A 16,697-nucleotide genomic window follows, 5' to 3' on the forward strand; every position below is an offset into this window, starting at 1 on the left:
TGATCCAACTTTGATGTAATGCCCAAGTCAAAATGAGGCTCAGTAGTGTGTGTGGCCTCCACGTGCCTGTATGACCTCCCTACAACGCCTGGGCATGCTCCTGGTGGTGGCGGATGGTCTCCTGAGGGATCTCCTACCAGACCTGGACTAAAGCATCCGCCAACTCCTGGACAGTCTGTGGTGCAACGTGGTGTTGGTGGATGGAGCGAGACATGATGTACCAGATGTGCTCAATTGGATTCGCGTCTGGGGAACGGGCGGGCCAGTCCTTAGCATCAATGCCTTCCTCTTGCAGGAACTGCTGACACACTCCAGCCACACAAGGTCCTGCATTAGGAGGAACCCAGGGCCAACCGCACCAGCATATGGTCTCACAAGGGGTCTGAGGATCTCATCTCGGTACCTAATGGCAGTCAGGCTACCTCTGGCGAGCACATGGAGGGCTGTGCGGCCCCCCAAAGAAATGCCACCCCACACCATGACTGACCCACCGCCAAACCGGTCAGGCTGGAGGATGTTGCAGGCAGCAGAACGTTCTCCACGGCGTCTCCAGACTGTCACGCGCTCAGTGTGAACCTGCTTTCAACTGTGAAGAGCACAGGGCGCCAGTGGCGAATTTGCCAATCTTGGTGTTCTCTGGCAAATGCCAAACGTCCTGCACGGTGTTGGGATGTAAGCACAACCCCCACCTGTGGACGTTGGGCCCTCACCACCCTCATGGAGTCTGTTTCTGATCGTTTGAGCAGACACATGCACATTTGTGGCCTGCTGGAGGTCATTTTGCAGGGCTCTGGCAGTGCTCCTCCTGCTCCTCCTTGCACAAAGGCGGAGGTAGCGGTCTTGCTGCTGGGTTGTTGCCCTCCTACGGACTCCTCCACGTCTCCTGATGTACTGGCCTGTCTCCTGGTAACGCCTCCATGCTCTGGACACTACGCTGACAGACACAGCAAACCTCCTTGCCACAGCTCGCATTGATGTGCCATCCTGGATGAGCTGCACTACCTGAGCCACTTGTGTGGGTTGTAGACTCTGTCTCATGCTACCACTAGAGTGAAAGCTCCGCCAGCATTCAAAAGTGACCAAAACATCAGCCAGGAAGCATAGGAACTGAGAAGTGGTCTGTGGTCACCACCTGCAGAACCACTCCTTTATTGGGGGTGTCTTGCTAATTGCCTATAATTTCCACCTGTTTTCTATTCCATTTGCACAACAGCATGTGAAATTTATTGTCAATCAGTGTTGCTTCCTAAGTGGACAGTTTGATTTCACAGAAGTGTGATTGACTTGGAGTTACATTGTGTTGTTTAAGTGTTCCCTTTATTTTTTTGAGCAGTGTATTAGAATGGGAAGTGCCATTGAGGGCTTCCACCATTGTAATGAAGTCAACTGGGTGGGACTTCCAACTTCATTGAATGATCCCGCCTGGTGACTCTGTTAGCGTCATGTCCAACCGGGTCATCAGGACGCATCTGCCAATCATGAAGAAGAAAATATACTACTTCAAAATTGAGATTGACAGCATCGGCAGGGCAGGCAGACACTAATGTCACAGATACAAAGATGAGTCCTCTATCTAGCTTTATGGATGAGACGATAGTTGCAAGTTCAAAGAGTAATTTGCATGATTTGAGTCGAGTTTTCTGTGAAAAATGGTATCAGCGGCGTTTAAAGAAGCCCAATCTCTCTTTACTCCCGTGTCGGTTTATTCTCTGCTGGCCTGCGCCGCTCAGTTCGTTGTGGGTTACATCCTCGCGCAGATATGGGGACGCAAATGCTCTGGAACTGATAGATGGTTGCTCGTGTGGCTTTTCTACCACGCAATTGTTCACATTACCTTGGTGAGTGTGTGATGTGAGTGAGAAGGCTTGGTGTACATGTTGCCACAGTTCCAACAAGTGACTTCAGACAATATTTTTGCTGAACTTTAAGTAGGCTACCTGTGCAATGTAAAAAAAAAATTTAAAAAATGTATTAAACACTTTTTTAAATCATGCAAAATATAAATTAAATGGTGCGTGTGTTTGAGATGTGCTTTGGAGCCTGGTTGTGGGGAGACATCTAGTGGACATAGTATTAAAATGAATAATATACAGGAATGGAGTATCCATCACTGGAGTACAGTGCTGGAGTAGAACAACAACGTGCACCCTCTGGCCCTGGGGTCCCCCAGGAATATATTGAGATACTGCTCTGACAGTTATCCTGTCCATGTAGGGAAGGAGTATGGAAAGGCAGATGAGCGCTGGCTCCACTCTGACCCCACCATCGTCTCCTTGGAGCTGCTGATGGTGGTCCTGGATGGCATCCTGGCGTTGGTGCTTGTCTATGCCATCGTCAAGGACAAACACTACAGGTAGGAACACTGGTACTAAATATGCTTCATTGTCACGCTTTTCTCATGCTTTATGCCATTCATTTCTATATTGGTACCATATTTCTTTATAGAGAACACTAATTATTATATTCAGAATTGTCCCATTATACAAACAAGTGTTTACATCCCATTATCAAGTCACAATTTACATTTTTATAGGGTCTGTCTTCAGCATGTGATGTGTTGAATGACCTATTACCATATACATAGATGCATTTGGAAAGTATTCAGACCCCTTTTGTTACAGCCTTATTCTGTTTTCCCCTCAATCTACAAACAATACCCATAATGACAAAGCGAAAACAGGTCAAACATTTTTTTAAACATTTATTAAATATAAAAAGAAACCTTAAGGATTTTTTGCTATGAGACTCAAAATTTGGGGGGCTCTGGGGGTATCCTATTTCCATTGATCATCCTTGATGTTTCTACAACTTGATTGGAGTCCACTTGTGGTAAATTCAATAGATTGGGCATGATTTGGAAAGGCACACACCTGTCTATGTCCCACAGTTGGCAGTGCATGTCAGAGCAAAAACCAAGCCATGAGGTCAAAGGAATTGTCCGAAGAGCTCCGAGACAGGATTGTGTCAAGGTGACAGATCTGGGGAAGGGTACCAAACATTTTCTGCAGCATTGAAGGTTGCCAAGAACACAGTGGCCTCCATCATTCTTAAATGGAAGAAGTTTGGAACCACTAAGACTCTTCCTAAAGCTGGCCGCCCGTCCAAACAGGCAGCATCATGCTGTGGGGATGATTTACAGTTGCGGGGACTGGGAGACTAGTCAGGATTGAGGGAAAGATGAACGGAGCAAAGTACAGAGAGATCCTTGATGAAAACCTGCTCAGGACCTCAGACTGGGGCAACAGGACAACCACCCTAAGCACACAGCCAAGACAACGCAGGAGTGGCTTCGGGACAAGTCTCTGGATTTCCTTGAGACCCAGCCAGAGCCCGGACTTGAACCCGATCAAACATCTCTGGAGAGTTCTGAAAATAGCTGTGCAGTGATGCTCCCCATCCAACCTGACAGATCTTGAGAGGATCTGCAGAGAAGAATGGGAGAAACTCCCCAAAAACAGGTATGCCAAGCTTGTAGCATATCCAAGAAGACTCGGCTGTAATTGCTACCAAAGGTGCTTTAGAGTACTCAGTATAGTGTCTGAATACTTATGTAAATGTGATATTTCAGTTATTGTTAATACATTTGCAAAAATGTCAAACCTGTTTTTGCTTTGTCATTATTGGGTATTGTGTGTAGATTGCTGAGAACTCCCCCCATTTAATCCATTTTAGAATGTTGCTTTAATGTAACAAAATGTGGAAAAAGTCAAGGGGTCTGAATAGTTTCCTAATGTACTGTACATGGAAAATATAGCCTGGGCGCAAGTTGGTTATCAGCCTAAGTAAACTTGTCAAACAGTAAACAGTAAACTTGTTTGTTTTGAATCTCAACGGTCAACATGTGTTTTTAGCTTGTCTTGTTGTTGCACAGTCTGGCCCTCCGGGTGAATAGTCTCCTTGTCTGTTTGTTTTCAGGCACTTTGTCTCAGGTGACCTTCTGTCCAGACTGGCTGGCAGGCAGCCCCAACCTCAAATCAGACCACTGGCTCTACTTATGGATCTACCTGGTCTTCTTCAATGGGGTGTGGGTGGTGGTGCCTGGACAGCTGCTGTGGCAATCATGGCTGTCACTCAAACGACTTCACCTCTCCTACCAAGCCCCGAAGAAGCAGAAATATACATTTTGTATGTACATAATAGGCATTAGCACGCCCACTACACAGAAAGGTCAGGCTACACAAAAATTATAATGCCATTTAGCAGACAGACATTTACATTAGGTTTAGCATGTTTTATTAGTTTATCATTAATATAAATAGTGATGTATCTGCAAACAAAAATATTAGTTTCCCTAGCTCTTTCCCCACATCTCCACAGTGTAATAATACTCTCCAGTCTCCCTTAGCAGGCACATTTAACTGCTGTGATGTTAAGAGTTAAATCTCAACCATGTTGATTGCACAATCAAAATGCCCTAATGGATCCTGCGCTTAGTTCATAATTGGATTGAGAATCCTGGCTCTTCCACAATCATTGTTCGGTTATAATCTGCATTTCAAATGGCACCCTATTCCCTTTATAGTGTACTGAGGTACTTTAACATTGTTCTAGTTTAAGGTAGTGCACTATATGGTCAGTATCTCCGACTTGTCAAGTGTCTCTCACACAGTGATCTCTCCACTGACGTGTCTCCTCTCAGCTCTTCTTGATGAGTTTGGCCACAGAGAGGAAGGCTTGCTGGAGCCCCATTCCCTTCAGGCCGCTGCATGCCTGGATCTGCCAGGCTCGGTCTTTGTAGCTGGGCAGCTCCAGCTGGTTGGACACCTCTCTGATGTTCATGGTGTTGGGGAGGTCCTTCTTGTTAGCCAGCACCATCAGAGGTATTCCCTTCATGTTGTCGTCGGACAGAACATTCTTCAGAGCCTTCTGAGCGTCCCCTATACTGGCCCGGTCACTACTGTCCACCACGAACACCATAGCCTTACAGCCCTCCAGGAAGTACCTGCCAATTATAGAACTAGGGTAATGTCTAGCTAATGATATTGCAATTTTAGCAAGTCATTAGTTGAGGATAAAAGGTTATTCTATTCCAGTACTTTACCAACCTGATCATGGGACCGGAGACAGAATGTGCATTTATTTGTTCTAGACTTTTAACTGTTGCACCTGATTTAAACTACACTGAACAAAAATATAAACTCAACATGTAGTGTTGGTCCCATGTTTCATGAGCTGAAATATAAGATCCCATATATTTTCTATACGCACAAAAAGCCTCATCTCAAATTTTGTGCACAAATTTGTTTACATCCCTGTTAGTGAGCATTTCTTCTTTGCCAAGATAATCCATCCAGCTGACAGGTGTGACATCAAAAAGCTGATTAAACAGTATGATCATTACACTGGTGTACCTTGTGCTGGGGACAATAATGCCACTAAAATGTGCAGTTGTCACAAAATTCCACAGATGTCAAGTTGAGGGAGCATGAAATTGGCATGCTAACTGCATAAATGTCCACCAGAGCTGTTGCCAGAGTATTGAATGTACATTTCTCTACCATAAGCTGCCTCCAACGTTGTTTTAGAGAAATTGCGTACAACTGACCTCACAACCGCAGACCACGTATAACCCCGCCAGCCCAGGACCTCCACATACGGCTTCACCCGCGGGATTGTCTGAGACCAGCCACCCAGACAGTAGATGAAACTGTCTGTAATGAAGCCCTTTTGTGCAGGGAATTTTTTTCCTTCTGATTGGCTGGGCCTGGCTCCCCAGTGGATGGGCCTATGCCCTCGCAGGCCCACACCCCTGCCTAGTCATGTGAAATCCATAGATTAGGGCCTATTTAATTCAATTGACTGATTTACTGTGACTCTGTAAAAGTGTTAATTGTTGTTTATATTTTTTGTTCAGTCTAACAACAGGCATTATGATTAGTGGAATGAGATGTGTTCGTAGTACTGGGCTAAAACAGAAATATAATAGCACAGAACCAACAACTCACCTCCAGTTGACCCTCATCTCCCCCTGTCCACCCACATCCCACACGGTCAAGGCCGTTTTCTTGTTCAGATCCAGGGTCACCACGTTGAAGCCCACGGTGGGGGAAGTATCCATCACCAACCCTGTCTTGAGCCTGAAGAGCAGGGTGGACTTTCCAGATGAGCCCAGGCCCATCAGAATAACCGTGGGAGTCCTCTTGATGTCACTCTTGGATAGAAGCAGCCCCATGACAGACGCACTGGGCTAGGCAAAGCAGGGTCTGAGGTAGAAGGTAAAGAGGAAGTACGTTAGTCCCACCTCTGCTTCTGAACAATGTTCGTTTGTTGGGTCTTCCTCGGTAGTCTCTGATTTACATCAACAAAAGGAGATTCGGTGATATGTGCAACCAGTGGTTCTTCTCGATTTTAAATAGTTTTTGTATTTTTGTCTGGGAGTAGGCGTGAAAGCGTCAGGTGTGCCCACTTGCGAATAAAACTTGAGTTTGCGTTTCAGAATAGAAACATGGTCACATGAGAACCAGTCTTTTCACATTCTTCTTTTAGAGGCTGTACCAACAGGCTTTCTCAGTTTCTCTATACTCAAAATGCATCCTCCCTCATTGTGCAGATCTAGGGTTTGATTGGTGAAAGCATTGGGGTGATTATTACCACAAGGGAGGAAAGTATGTTTTTATTATTTTAATTGGGCCTATGTTTTTTTATTTATTTATTTTTTTAAACACCAGCGGGCTGAAAACGGTTATTCTTAATTCCCATTTCTTGCGTTCGGAGTTGGCAAGGGAACAATAGACTGGCACCCAGGCTAGGCCCATGTGTCCTAAAATCTTCTCAACCGTGGACTCTGTCCGCCGATGACCTAAACCAAGCGCACCTTCTTTCAGCCCATGACGTCAGAGTGTCCATCTGGACCAACAATATGGACTGGGGCTCGAGCGCAAAACTATCGCTAAACTCAAAGCGGCTGCCTGGTAGGTTTGGTACCCTTACATCAGCGACGACAACAACGAAGTGACAGCTTTATACTGGTAATCGTGCTTTCAAATCATATTTACTTGAGGTAGATTAATTAATAGTCGAGCGGTTAAATGTGTCTTGTTTCTCTCTTCAGTTTTCTTGATGATATGGAGCGATGCTTTAGGTACAGTAACGTAACAGCTTGCTAGCTATTAGTCAGCGCTGAATCTATCCAGCTAGGTGCTAGGCTAGTTTGCTTTGTAAATAGCCAGCGAACTGTAAACAGCAAAGGGAGACTGCCATGGGTGCAGCCTTCAACGTAGTGAATCGCAAGCTTGACCAGTCACTGTTAGGTGACCGTTACCATGTCACAAGCTAGTTTGCTACCTGGCAGAAGGTAAACTAAGCCAGCTAGGAGGCTAATGGATGCCGCATCTGTTGTGGCTGAGATTCGCGACTGTAATCCCAATGGTCAACAGAGTGCCTGGCCAGAGATGCGTTGGCTCTGCAGTACTTACGTAGTTAGTTAGCTACCTAGCTAGTCATCCAATTATTTAACCAACTGTACGAGACAGTTGAAAGATCTGGATGGGAACGTTTGCCATATAAAGTAGCCATTCCATCTGCATGTTGTCTGTATGGCCCAATACTATTTAAAACCATGTCGATATCATCGTGAGCATCCAGAGATGGCATTATAAAGACCTGAAGCCATGTCTAATGTACTGCTTTGAGCAATTTATTAAGATACAGTGCCTTGCGAAAGTATTCGGCCCCCTTGAACTTTGCGACCTTTTGACACATTTCAGGCTTCAAACATAAAGATATAAAACTGTATTTTTTTGTGAAGAATCAACAAGTGGGACACAATCATGAAGTGGAACGACATTTATTGGATATTTCAAACTTTTTTAACAAATCAAAAACTGAAAAATTGGGCGTGCAAAATTATTCAGCCCCTTTACTTTCAGTGCAGCAAACTCTCTCCAGAAGTTCAGTGAGGATCTCTGAATGATCCAATGTTGACCTAAATGACTAATGATGATAAATACAATCCACCTGTGTGTAATCAAGTCTCCGTATAATTGCACCTGCACTGTGATAGTCTCAGAGGTCTGTTAAAAGCACAGAGAGCATCAGGAAGAACAAGGAACACACCAGGCAGGTCCGAGATACTGTTGTGAAGAAGTTTAAAGCAGGATTTGGATACAAAAAGATTTCCCAAGCTTTAAACATCCCAAGGAGCACTGTGCAAGCGATAATATTGAAATGGAAGGAGTATCAGACCACTGCAAATCTACCAAGACCTGGCCGTCCCTCTAAACTTTCAGCTCATACAAGGAGAAGACTGATCAGAGATGCAGCCAAGAGGCCCATGATCACTCTGGATTAACTGCAGAGATCTACAGCTGAGGTGGGAGACTCTGTCCATAGGACAACAATCAGTTGTATATTGCACAAATCTGGCCTTTATGGAAGAGTGGCAAGAAGAAAGCCATTTCTTAAAGATATCCATAAAAAGTGTCGTTTAAAGTTTGCCACAAGCCACCTGGGAGACACACCAAACATGTGGAAGAAGGTGCTCTGGTCAGATGAAACCAAAATTGAACTTTTTGGCAACAATGCAAAACGTTATGTTTGGCGTAAAAGCAACACAGCTCATCACCGTGAACACACCATCCCCACTGTCAAACATGGTGGCAGCATCATGGTTTGGGCCTGCTTTTCTTCAGCAGGGACAGGGAAGATGGTTAAAATTGATGGGAAGATGGATGGAGCCAAATACAGGACCATTCTGGAAGAAGTCTGCAAAAGACCTGAGACTGGGACGGAGATTTGTCTTCCAACAAGACAATGATCCAAAACATAAAGCAAAATCTACAATGGAATGGTTCAAAAATAAACATATCCAGGTGTTAGAATGGCCAAGTCAAAGTCCAGACCTGAATCCAATCGAGAATCTGTGGAAAGAACTGAAAACTGCTGTTCACAAATGCTCTCCATCCAACCTGACTGAGCTCGAGCTGTTTTGCAAGGAGGAATGGGAAAAAATGTCAGTCTCTTGATGTGCAAAACTGATAGAGACATACCCCAAGCGACTTACAGCTGTAATCACAGCAAAAGGTGGCGCTACAAAGTATTAACTTAAGGGGGCTGAATAATTTTGCACGCCCAATTTTTCAGTTTTTGATTTGTTAAAAAAATTTGAAATATCCAATAAAGGTCGTTCCACTTCATGATTGTGTCCCACTTGTTGTTGATTCTTCACAAAAAAATACAGTTTTATATCTTTGTTTGAAGCCTGAAATGTGGCAAAAGGTCGCAAAGTTCAAGGGGTTGAATACTTTCGCAAGACACTGTATTTATGAATACCTTCATTGAAACCAGGGTGCCTCACCACTGAGGTTTAGACTAAGAGAGTGTTTTGTTTGTGTCTGTCTTTGATGGTTGTCTTGTAACAGTGTTAGCGGGGACAATGGTGGCCTCACAGCCCCTGCATCTCCTTCCCCTGTGCCCCCCGTCCTCACCCCAAACCCCCCACTGTGGAGAGCCAGAGTGAGGTACCCAGCCATGGTGGATGTGGGGAAGTGGCCCCTCTTCACCCTGCTGGGAGCTCAGGAGGTTTCCCGCATCAGGCAGGCCTGTGTCTTCGGAACCTCAGCCAACGAAGCCATCTACATCACCCAGGACGATGAGGTGAGACTGGGGGCGCCTCGATTATATAGAAAAACTTTGTTGTTTTTTATGTAGTAGAGAACTCTCTGGAAAGCAGTGGAAATGGTTACTGAGTGGAGTTTCTTGATTAAATAAATATAATTACATGTAATGGCATCCTCTCCCTGACTTCTCTTCATCTTTGTCGCTGATCTCCCTGTAGGTGTTGGTGTTTGGGCTGAACTACAGTAACTGTCTGGGGACAGGAGACAGTCAGAGCACCATGGTCCCTAAGAAACTAGACTTCCTCCAAGGCAAGAAGGTGGTCAGTCTCAGCTATGGCAGTGGACCACACGTCTTACTGGCCACAGAAGGTATGGTGCCCACTTTCCTTACCTTTTTTTACCACCACCAAATGGCAAAGTTGGCACGTTACTAGAACTTTACCAAAAGCCAGCATAATTGTCATAGTATAATTGTGCAGCTTACTTAAATAGCTCTGTTACTTTGGTGCGTTTGTTTCTCAGGGGGAGAGTTGTTTGCCTGGGGGCACAATGGATACAGCCAGCTGGGCAACGGGACCACCAACCAGGGGGTGTCACCCATCCTGGTTTCAACCAACCTGCCGAACAAGAAAATAACACAAGTGGCCTGTGGGTCCCATCACTCTCTGGCCCTGACACACGATGGAGAGGTGAGGGGATAGAAGAGGGGGAAATACTTTTACAGGGGAAGAGGGGAAATCCTTTTACATACACAAGTTATTATCTCAGTTCACTGTGTCCAGGCTGGCTGCATCTAACCCAGGACCACTGGCCTGGTCTCACACACAATCTGTTCACTGTGTCCAGGCTGGTTGTATCTAACCCAGGCCCACTGGCCTGGTCTCACACACGATTGAAGTTAATGTAGAAATGATTCATGATTTCCAAAAGTAGATATTTAAGGCTATCTTGGATGTGTTGAAATATGTTACTCAGCACTGTAAAGGGATAGTTAAAACATGACCTAATATCATGGTTACCTAGGATCACTGGTCACAAGGTGTGATTGTGTATAGTGTTGACAGTCGGTGTGTATATGATTGTATCTGCTAGGTGTTTGCGTGGGGTTACAACAACTGTGGCCAGGTGGGCTCAGGTGCCACAGCCAACCAGCCAACCCCCCGCAGGGTGACCAACTGCCTGCAGGGTAAAGTGGTAATGGGCATCGCCTGTGGACAGACCTCCTCCATGGCTGTGCTCGACAATGGGGAGGTGAGAGACCAAGCCCTTGGGAAGGATGGGTTTATATTGCATAGTTCCCTCCGGTCCAGAGAAAGTCAAAGCAAAATGTTATATAGCAACATGTACATAAAGGAAGATATTGCTGACTACCGTGGCCTGTGTGTGTTGCAGGTGTTTGGCTGGGGATACAATGGGAATGGCCAGCTGGGAGTGGGCAACAACGGTAACCAGCTGACCCCTGTCGCCTGGCAGCCCTCCAGGGTCTCTGTGTACTACAGGTAAGACTGGACAGTAGTGTACACTACTACCACCCGTATGTCTCTATCTGAATCGTCTACTCATGTCTACTTCAATTCAAACTAATACAAAACAGAACTGAGCCCAGAGCCTTGTTGCTGTCCACTCCCACTGTGTAAAACCCTTAAGGACTTGTCTTCTAGATCGCGTCGGGCTACGCCCACTCCCTGGCTTTAACAGACGAGGGCCTGCTGTATGCCTGGGGGGCTAACACCTACGGACAGCTGGGTACTGGCAACAAGAGCAACCAGCTCAGTCCTGTACACATCATGGCTGAGAAGGAGAGGTAAGGTGTATGAGATGTAGCTCTGGTGGCTGCTACTGCCCACTAAAAGCCCCAGTTGAAACTGTCATCTTTCAAAGACGCATGGTTAGTTCTCTTTTCTCTTTGTGTTCTCTGTTGTATTCCATCCAGTGTGGGTCCATACGGTAACACTGCATAGTCCAAACATTGGCTCACACACCAGTTCTGGAATAATCTGTCTCTGAGTTTACATTGTCCCTGTCAAAATGACGCAAAACTAGAATGGAGGGGAGAGAGGGGGGCATTATGTTGTGGGCTGGGGTACAGATGGTTTGACACTTGACAGGCATGAACTTGTCACTGAAAACATGCAAACCAGTTATTGGGATTTAATTTGGGAATAGATAATGGACATTTGTCATGTTACACAACATTCAGAGATAGAAATTAACATGTCATAACACTCTTGAATGAGCCTCAGGTTGGCCTTGAGATCAAGCTACAAGACAGAGGGCACAATAAAACCAGCAACCTTCTGTGTTCATGGAATACGGTCATGGCTAAACAGAATACAGTTTGTGTCAAATTGACGTTAAAGTATAATATTTTAGCTAACCCTAATCTAATACTCCTAAACTGCTACGTTAATTTTCCTAACCTGCTGGGTAAATTCTCCTAACCTGCTGCGAAAGATCAATTCTGACATAAGCTACACTAGTGACCAAAAGTATGTGGACACCTTTTCATTGAACATCTCATTCCAAAATCATGGGCATTAATATGGACTTGGTCCCCCCCCTTGTTGCTATAGCAGCCTCCACTCTTCTGGGAAGGCTTTCCACTAGATGTTGGAACATTGCTGCGGGGACTTGCTTCCATTCAGCCACAAGCATTAGTGAGGTTGGGCACTGATGTTGGCCGAATAGGCCTGGCTCGCAGTCTGCGTTCCAATTCATCCCAAAGGTGTTCGATGGGGTTCTGTGCAGGCCAGTCAAGTTCTTCCACACCGATCTTGACAAGCCATTTCTGTATAGAACTCGCTTTGTGCCTGGGGGTATTGTCATGCTGAAACAGGAAAGGGCCTTCCTCAAAGTTGGAAGCACAGAATGGTCTAGAATGTCAATGTATGCTGTAGTGTTAACATTTCCCATCACTGGAACTAAGCGGCCTAGCCCCAACCATGAAAAACAGCTCCGGACCATTATTCCTCATCCACCAAACTTTACAGTTGACACTATCCATTGGGGCAGGTAGCTTTCACCTGGCATCTGCCAAACCCAGATTCGTCCACTTGACTGCCAGATCGTGAAGCATGATTCATCACTCCAGAGAACGCGTTTCCGCTGCTCCAGAGTCTAATGACGCTCCAGCTGACGCTCATGGCATTGCGCATGGTGATCTTATGCTTGTGTGTGGCTGTTCGGCCATGGAAACCCATTTCATGAAGCTCCTGATGAACAGTTATTGTGCTGACGTTGCTTCCAGTGGCAGTTTGGAACTCGGCAGTGAGTGTTGCAAACGAGGACAGATTATTTTTACGCACTACACGCTTCAGCACTCGGCAGTCCCGTTCTGTGAGCTTGTGTGGCCTACCGCTTCGCGGCTGAGCCGTTGTTGCTCCTAGATGTTTCCACTTCACAATAATAACAGCACTTACAGTTGACTTGGGCAGCTCTAGCAGTGCAGAAATTTGACGAACAGACTTGTTGGAAAGGTGGCGTCCTATGACAGTGCCAAGGTTGAAAGTCACAGAGCTCTTCAGTAAGGCCATTCTACTGCCAATGTTTGTCTATGGAGATTGCGTGGCTGTGTGCTCGATTTTTATACACCTGTCAGCAACAGGTGTGGCTGAAATGGCCAAATCCACTAATTCAAAGGGGTGTCCAGCTACTTTAGCACATATAGTGTATATCCCATCTAGTTAAATTCATGGAACACCAGCGACTTCAGCAGTGTCCTGTCATTCTTCCTTCTCTTTTTGTGTTTCCTGTCTTCATCTTAAAGGAGAGAGGCCCGCCATAGGCAGCAAAAGGACAAGGGAAAACACTGAAGAAGAGTGGCACAGAGAGACAGAGTAGGGAGACATGTGAAGAAACAATGCGGTGAAAAGACACAGGAGAGTGCCGTTACTTGGTAGAGTGTGTGTGTGTGTAACACACTCCTTCCCCCCCCAGCAGGATAGTGGAGATCGCGGCGTGCCACTCCACACACACATCTGCCTGTAAGACCCAGAGCGGCCAGGTGTACATGTGGGGCCAGTGTAGGGGTCAGTCCATCGTGCTGCCACACCTCACACACTTCTCCTGCACTGACGACGTCTTCGCCTGCTTCGCTACTCCGTCTGTCATGTGGAGGCTACTCTCCATGGGTGAGTTAATTTCATCATTTATTAAATGTTATTTAAAGGTGCAGTATGTAACTTGGTTATAATGTGTTTTTTTTTCTTTTTCTGATATCTTAAGTAGGAGGTTCCCCTAACCAAGGGTCTAGGATAACCCTCTCTCTCTCACATACACACACACACACCATGATTCCCAGCTAAGGCGTTGTGTTCTGTCGTAGAGCATGATGACTTCCTGACTGTGGCCCAGTCTCTGAGGAAAGAGTTCGACAGCCCTGAGACGGCCGACCTCAAGTTCAGCGTGGACGGGAAATACATCCACGTACACAAGGCCGTACTCAAGATCCGGTATGTGAATTTTAGTTAAAAAATAATATATATATTTTTTTTTAACTGCTGAAGCAAGCGCACGCACACATTTTATTTTAAGTAATGTAGCTTTTCTAGTTTTAGCCTTTCCAATAGGACCAACCAGGTACAATAAAACCTGCCTATAGACGTAACACGACAACATGTGTCCATCATTGTTTCTGTCAGGTGTGAACACTTCTGCTCCATGTTCCAGTCCCACTGGACAGAGGACATGAAGGAGGTGATTGAGATCGACCAGTTCTCCTACCCCGTCTACCGCTCCTTCTTGGAGTTCCTCTACACTGACAATGTAGACCTGCCCCCAGAGGATGCCATCGGTGAGTTGGACTGAAGCAGGAGTCCTGTTTAGGATCCATACGGGGCCCCAGACTCAAAACAAATGACTTTATTGAGTTAAAGTCCATCCATAGGAAAGCCGCTGTGTGTACGAACTATGTCTCTGTTTCAGGCCTGTTGGACCTGGCCACATCCTACTGTGAGAACCGTCTGAAACGTCTGTGTCAACACATCATCAAGAGAGGCATCACCGTGGAGAATGCCTTCTCTCTGCTCTCTGCCGCCGTACGATACGACGCTGAGGTGAGACACACTGTGACAGTGTCACTACTAAGGGTTAACCGCTCAGATGCTTACTGGTTACCACAAGTTTCTTGAGGCTGCCTTCTACGAGAGACGTTAGCCGTGGCATTATGGACATATTAGTCAGGTGATCTCGTATACCATCTTATACATATTTAGGTACTGTATACCAGGGCTAGGGAACTATATTCAGCCGCGGGATGTTTTTTGATGCGTAGCGGATGGTTGGGGTGCTGGAACATAATTATAATAAGTTGTACTCTACAAATTGGATACAACTAAGCCCCAAAATAGATTTTATTTGAAAATAATCAAGATACCTTGATTACCTTACGTTAAACTGTTTTTTTTCTGAATTCCTGGTGACTTTAGTCTTTTCTGACCCAAAACTAAGGGGGGCCCAAAAAAATGGGGGCCGGTTTTTGGGCCGCTTGTTTTTGACCTGCTGTATACTGTACCCGTGTTCATACTGTGACTGGATGTGATCGCTTCCCTGTAGGACCTGGAGGAGTTCTGCTTCAAGTTCTGTGTGAACCACCTGACAGCGGTGACCCAGACTGCAGCCTTCTGGCAGATCGATGGCAACATGCTCAAAGAGTTCATCTGCAGAGCCAGCCGCTGTGGGTCCTTCAAAAACTGACTGACCACTAACCAGCCCCGAAGGAAGGACGAGGAAAGGGCTAGCATGAACTGGTTTGGCTTGCCGCTACTTGGCCATGGTAGAAAGGACAAAGAAAGAAATGGTATGAACATGGAAACGGCTAGCTTGAACCGGATCTCTAAATTGCCATATTATTAATCCATTGAGACGATGTCTGGCGTGTTCATCTGGTGAGGTCATCTGGTGACTATGGCTCACCTCCAGTTACACAGCCAAAGAAGCCAAAGCCAGTCCCTGCCTGTGCACCTAATATTCCACGCGGACAGATGGCACTGTGGGGAGGAAGTTTGTTTACCAGTCAAAACAGTGACATCAAAGTTCATTGTCTGTCACTGCATGTTTACAAACCTGCTAAATGGCATCAGACTGCTCATTTAGCATCAGTTTAATTGGAGGACCATAGATCTAGCTTACGATGGACACGGTTACATGCCTGACAATGTCTGGTGGCAGGTGATGGCAGTCAACCCCCCCCCGATTTGCAGATTTTTATTATATATTTTTGTTGCATCAAAGTTGTGTACTTTGCTCTACTGTTGAAGGGTTTGATGTAGCTGGCCAGAAATATATTTGACAGGGTTTATGGTTCAGAGCCTGTGGATGTTTTGAGGAAAGGACAGTTTCAATATGATTTGTAATATGCTGTGTACTGACAAGTAGAGCAGAGCTTGTCATTTATTCATTCAGGCACGTTCATTCTCGAGACTTGAGATGAACATGGTGATGCAATGCAACAATGAGCAGGAAGTTGGTTTTCAACTCTTCAGTTCTTTTACCAGACAGAAAACAAAACATTTGGACCATATACAACTTGTTACTCTGTGTGAACTTTTTTATTCTTACAAAAATAGATATTATCTAATTTTTTTTACTATTACTTATTGCATTCCTTTGGTTGAGATTACCCCCCCCTCCACCCCAGCATTTCCAATCATTCTGCTGCTTTGAATATTGTTTTAATGGTTTAACGTTCATTACTACATTCTAATTTACTTTGAAGCGAGTGTTTGTACTGAAATTGAAATTCAACGCATTGTATTCTTAGATTTTTTTTTCAGAAATAATTTGTTGCTTATGTTTATTTTTGCAATTACATTTTATTTTGAAATATTTACAATTATTTAGGATGGAAACAGTTGCTATTGATGCCACAATTCAACATGTTTATTGACTTGCAAGTTATGAGATGCAAACACTTTGAAATAAACAAAACTACATTATTGTATACAATGCTGGATGATGCATTAGAAATGACTTCATATATTCTTGATTTGAACATTCATATGAGCAATGACAGATAATTACAAACATGTCCTTATGCTGCCATCTAGAGGCCATCACATACATTCTCTAATCCTAGAGACAGTAGCCTAATGAATACCATTCTTTATTATAAACTGGGAGGGTCAAGCCCTGAATGCTGAT

The 16,697-nt window shown here is 45.1% G+C and overlaps 2 protein-coding genes and 1 pseudogene across 2 annotated transcripts; 2 read left to right on the top strand and 1 right to left on the bottom strand.

Annotated features, from left to right (window-relative positions):
• The first annotated feature begins 1,325 nt into the window (after nucleotides 1-1,325).
• On the top strand, nucleotides 1,326-4,322 carry LOC110495678 (annotated as a pseudogene).
• On the bottom strand, nucleotides 4,217-6,474 carry LOC110495679 (ADP-ribosylation factor-like protein 11). Its single transcript, XM_021571048.2, has 2 exons — nucleotides 5,946-6,474; nucleotides 4,217-4,942 (listed from the first exon to the last, which is right to left on the bottom strand). Exons 1-2 carry the CDS (start codon nucleotides 6,170-6,172, stop codon nucleotides 4,636-4,638), a joined length of 534 nt encoding a protein of 177 aa, XP_021426723.1. The 5' UTR covers nucleotides 6,173-6,474; the 3' UTR covers nucleotides 4,217-4,635.
• Nucleotides 6,475-6,693: 219 nt separating this feature from the next.
• LOC110495675 (RCC1 and BTB domain-containing protein 1) lies at nucleotides 6,694-16,526 on the top strand. Its single transcript, XM_021571043.2, is given in 13 exon segments — nucleotides 6,694-6,968; nucleotides 9,360-9,594; nucleotides 9,776-9,926; nucleotides 10,080-10,246; nucleotides 10,650-10,808; nucleotides 10,950-11,010; nucleotides 11,013-11,056; nucleotides 11,219-11,361; nucleotides 13,497-13,687; nucleotides 13,882-14,008; nucleotides 14,198-14,349; nucleotides 14,481-14,611; nucleotides 15,111-16,526. Coding segments are annotated over 12 exon segments (1,593 nt in total). The 5' UTR covers nucleotides 6,694-6,968; nucleotides 9,360-9,468; the 3' UTR covers nucleotides 15,252-16,526.
• Nucleotides 16,527-16,697: the final 171 nt, after the last annotated feature.

Source organism: Oncorhynchus mykiss, chromosome 18 (genome assembly GCF_013265735.2).
Source record: "Oncorhynchus mykiss isolate Arlee chromosome 18, USDA_OmykA_1.1, whole genome shotgun sequence".
Lineage (NCBI taxonomy): Eukaryota > Metazoa > Chordata > Actinopteri > Salmoniformes > Salmonidae > Oncorhynchus > Oncorhynchus mykiss.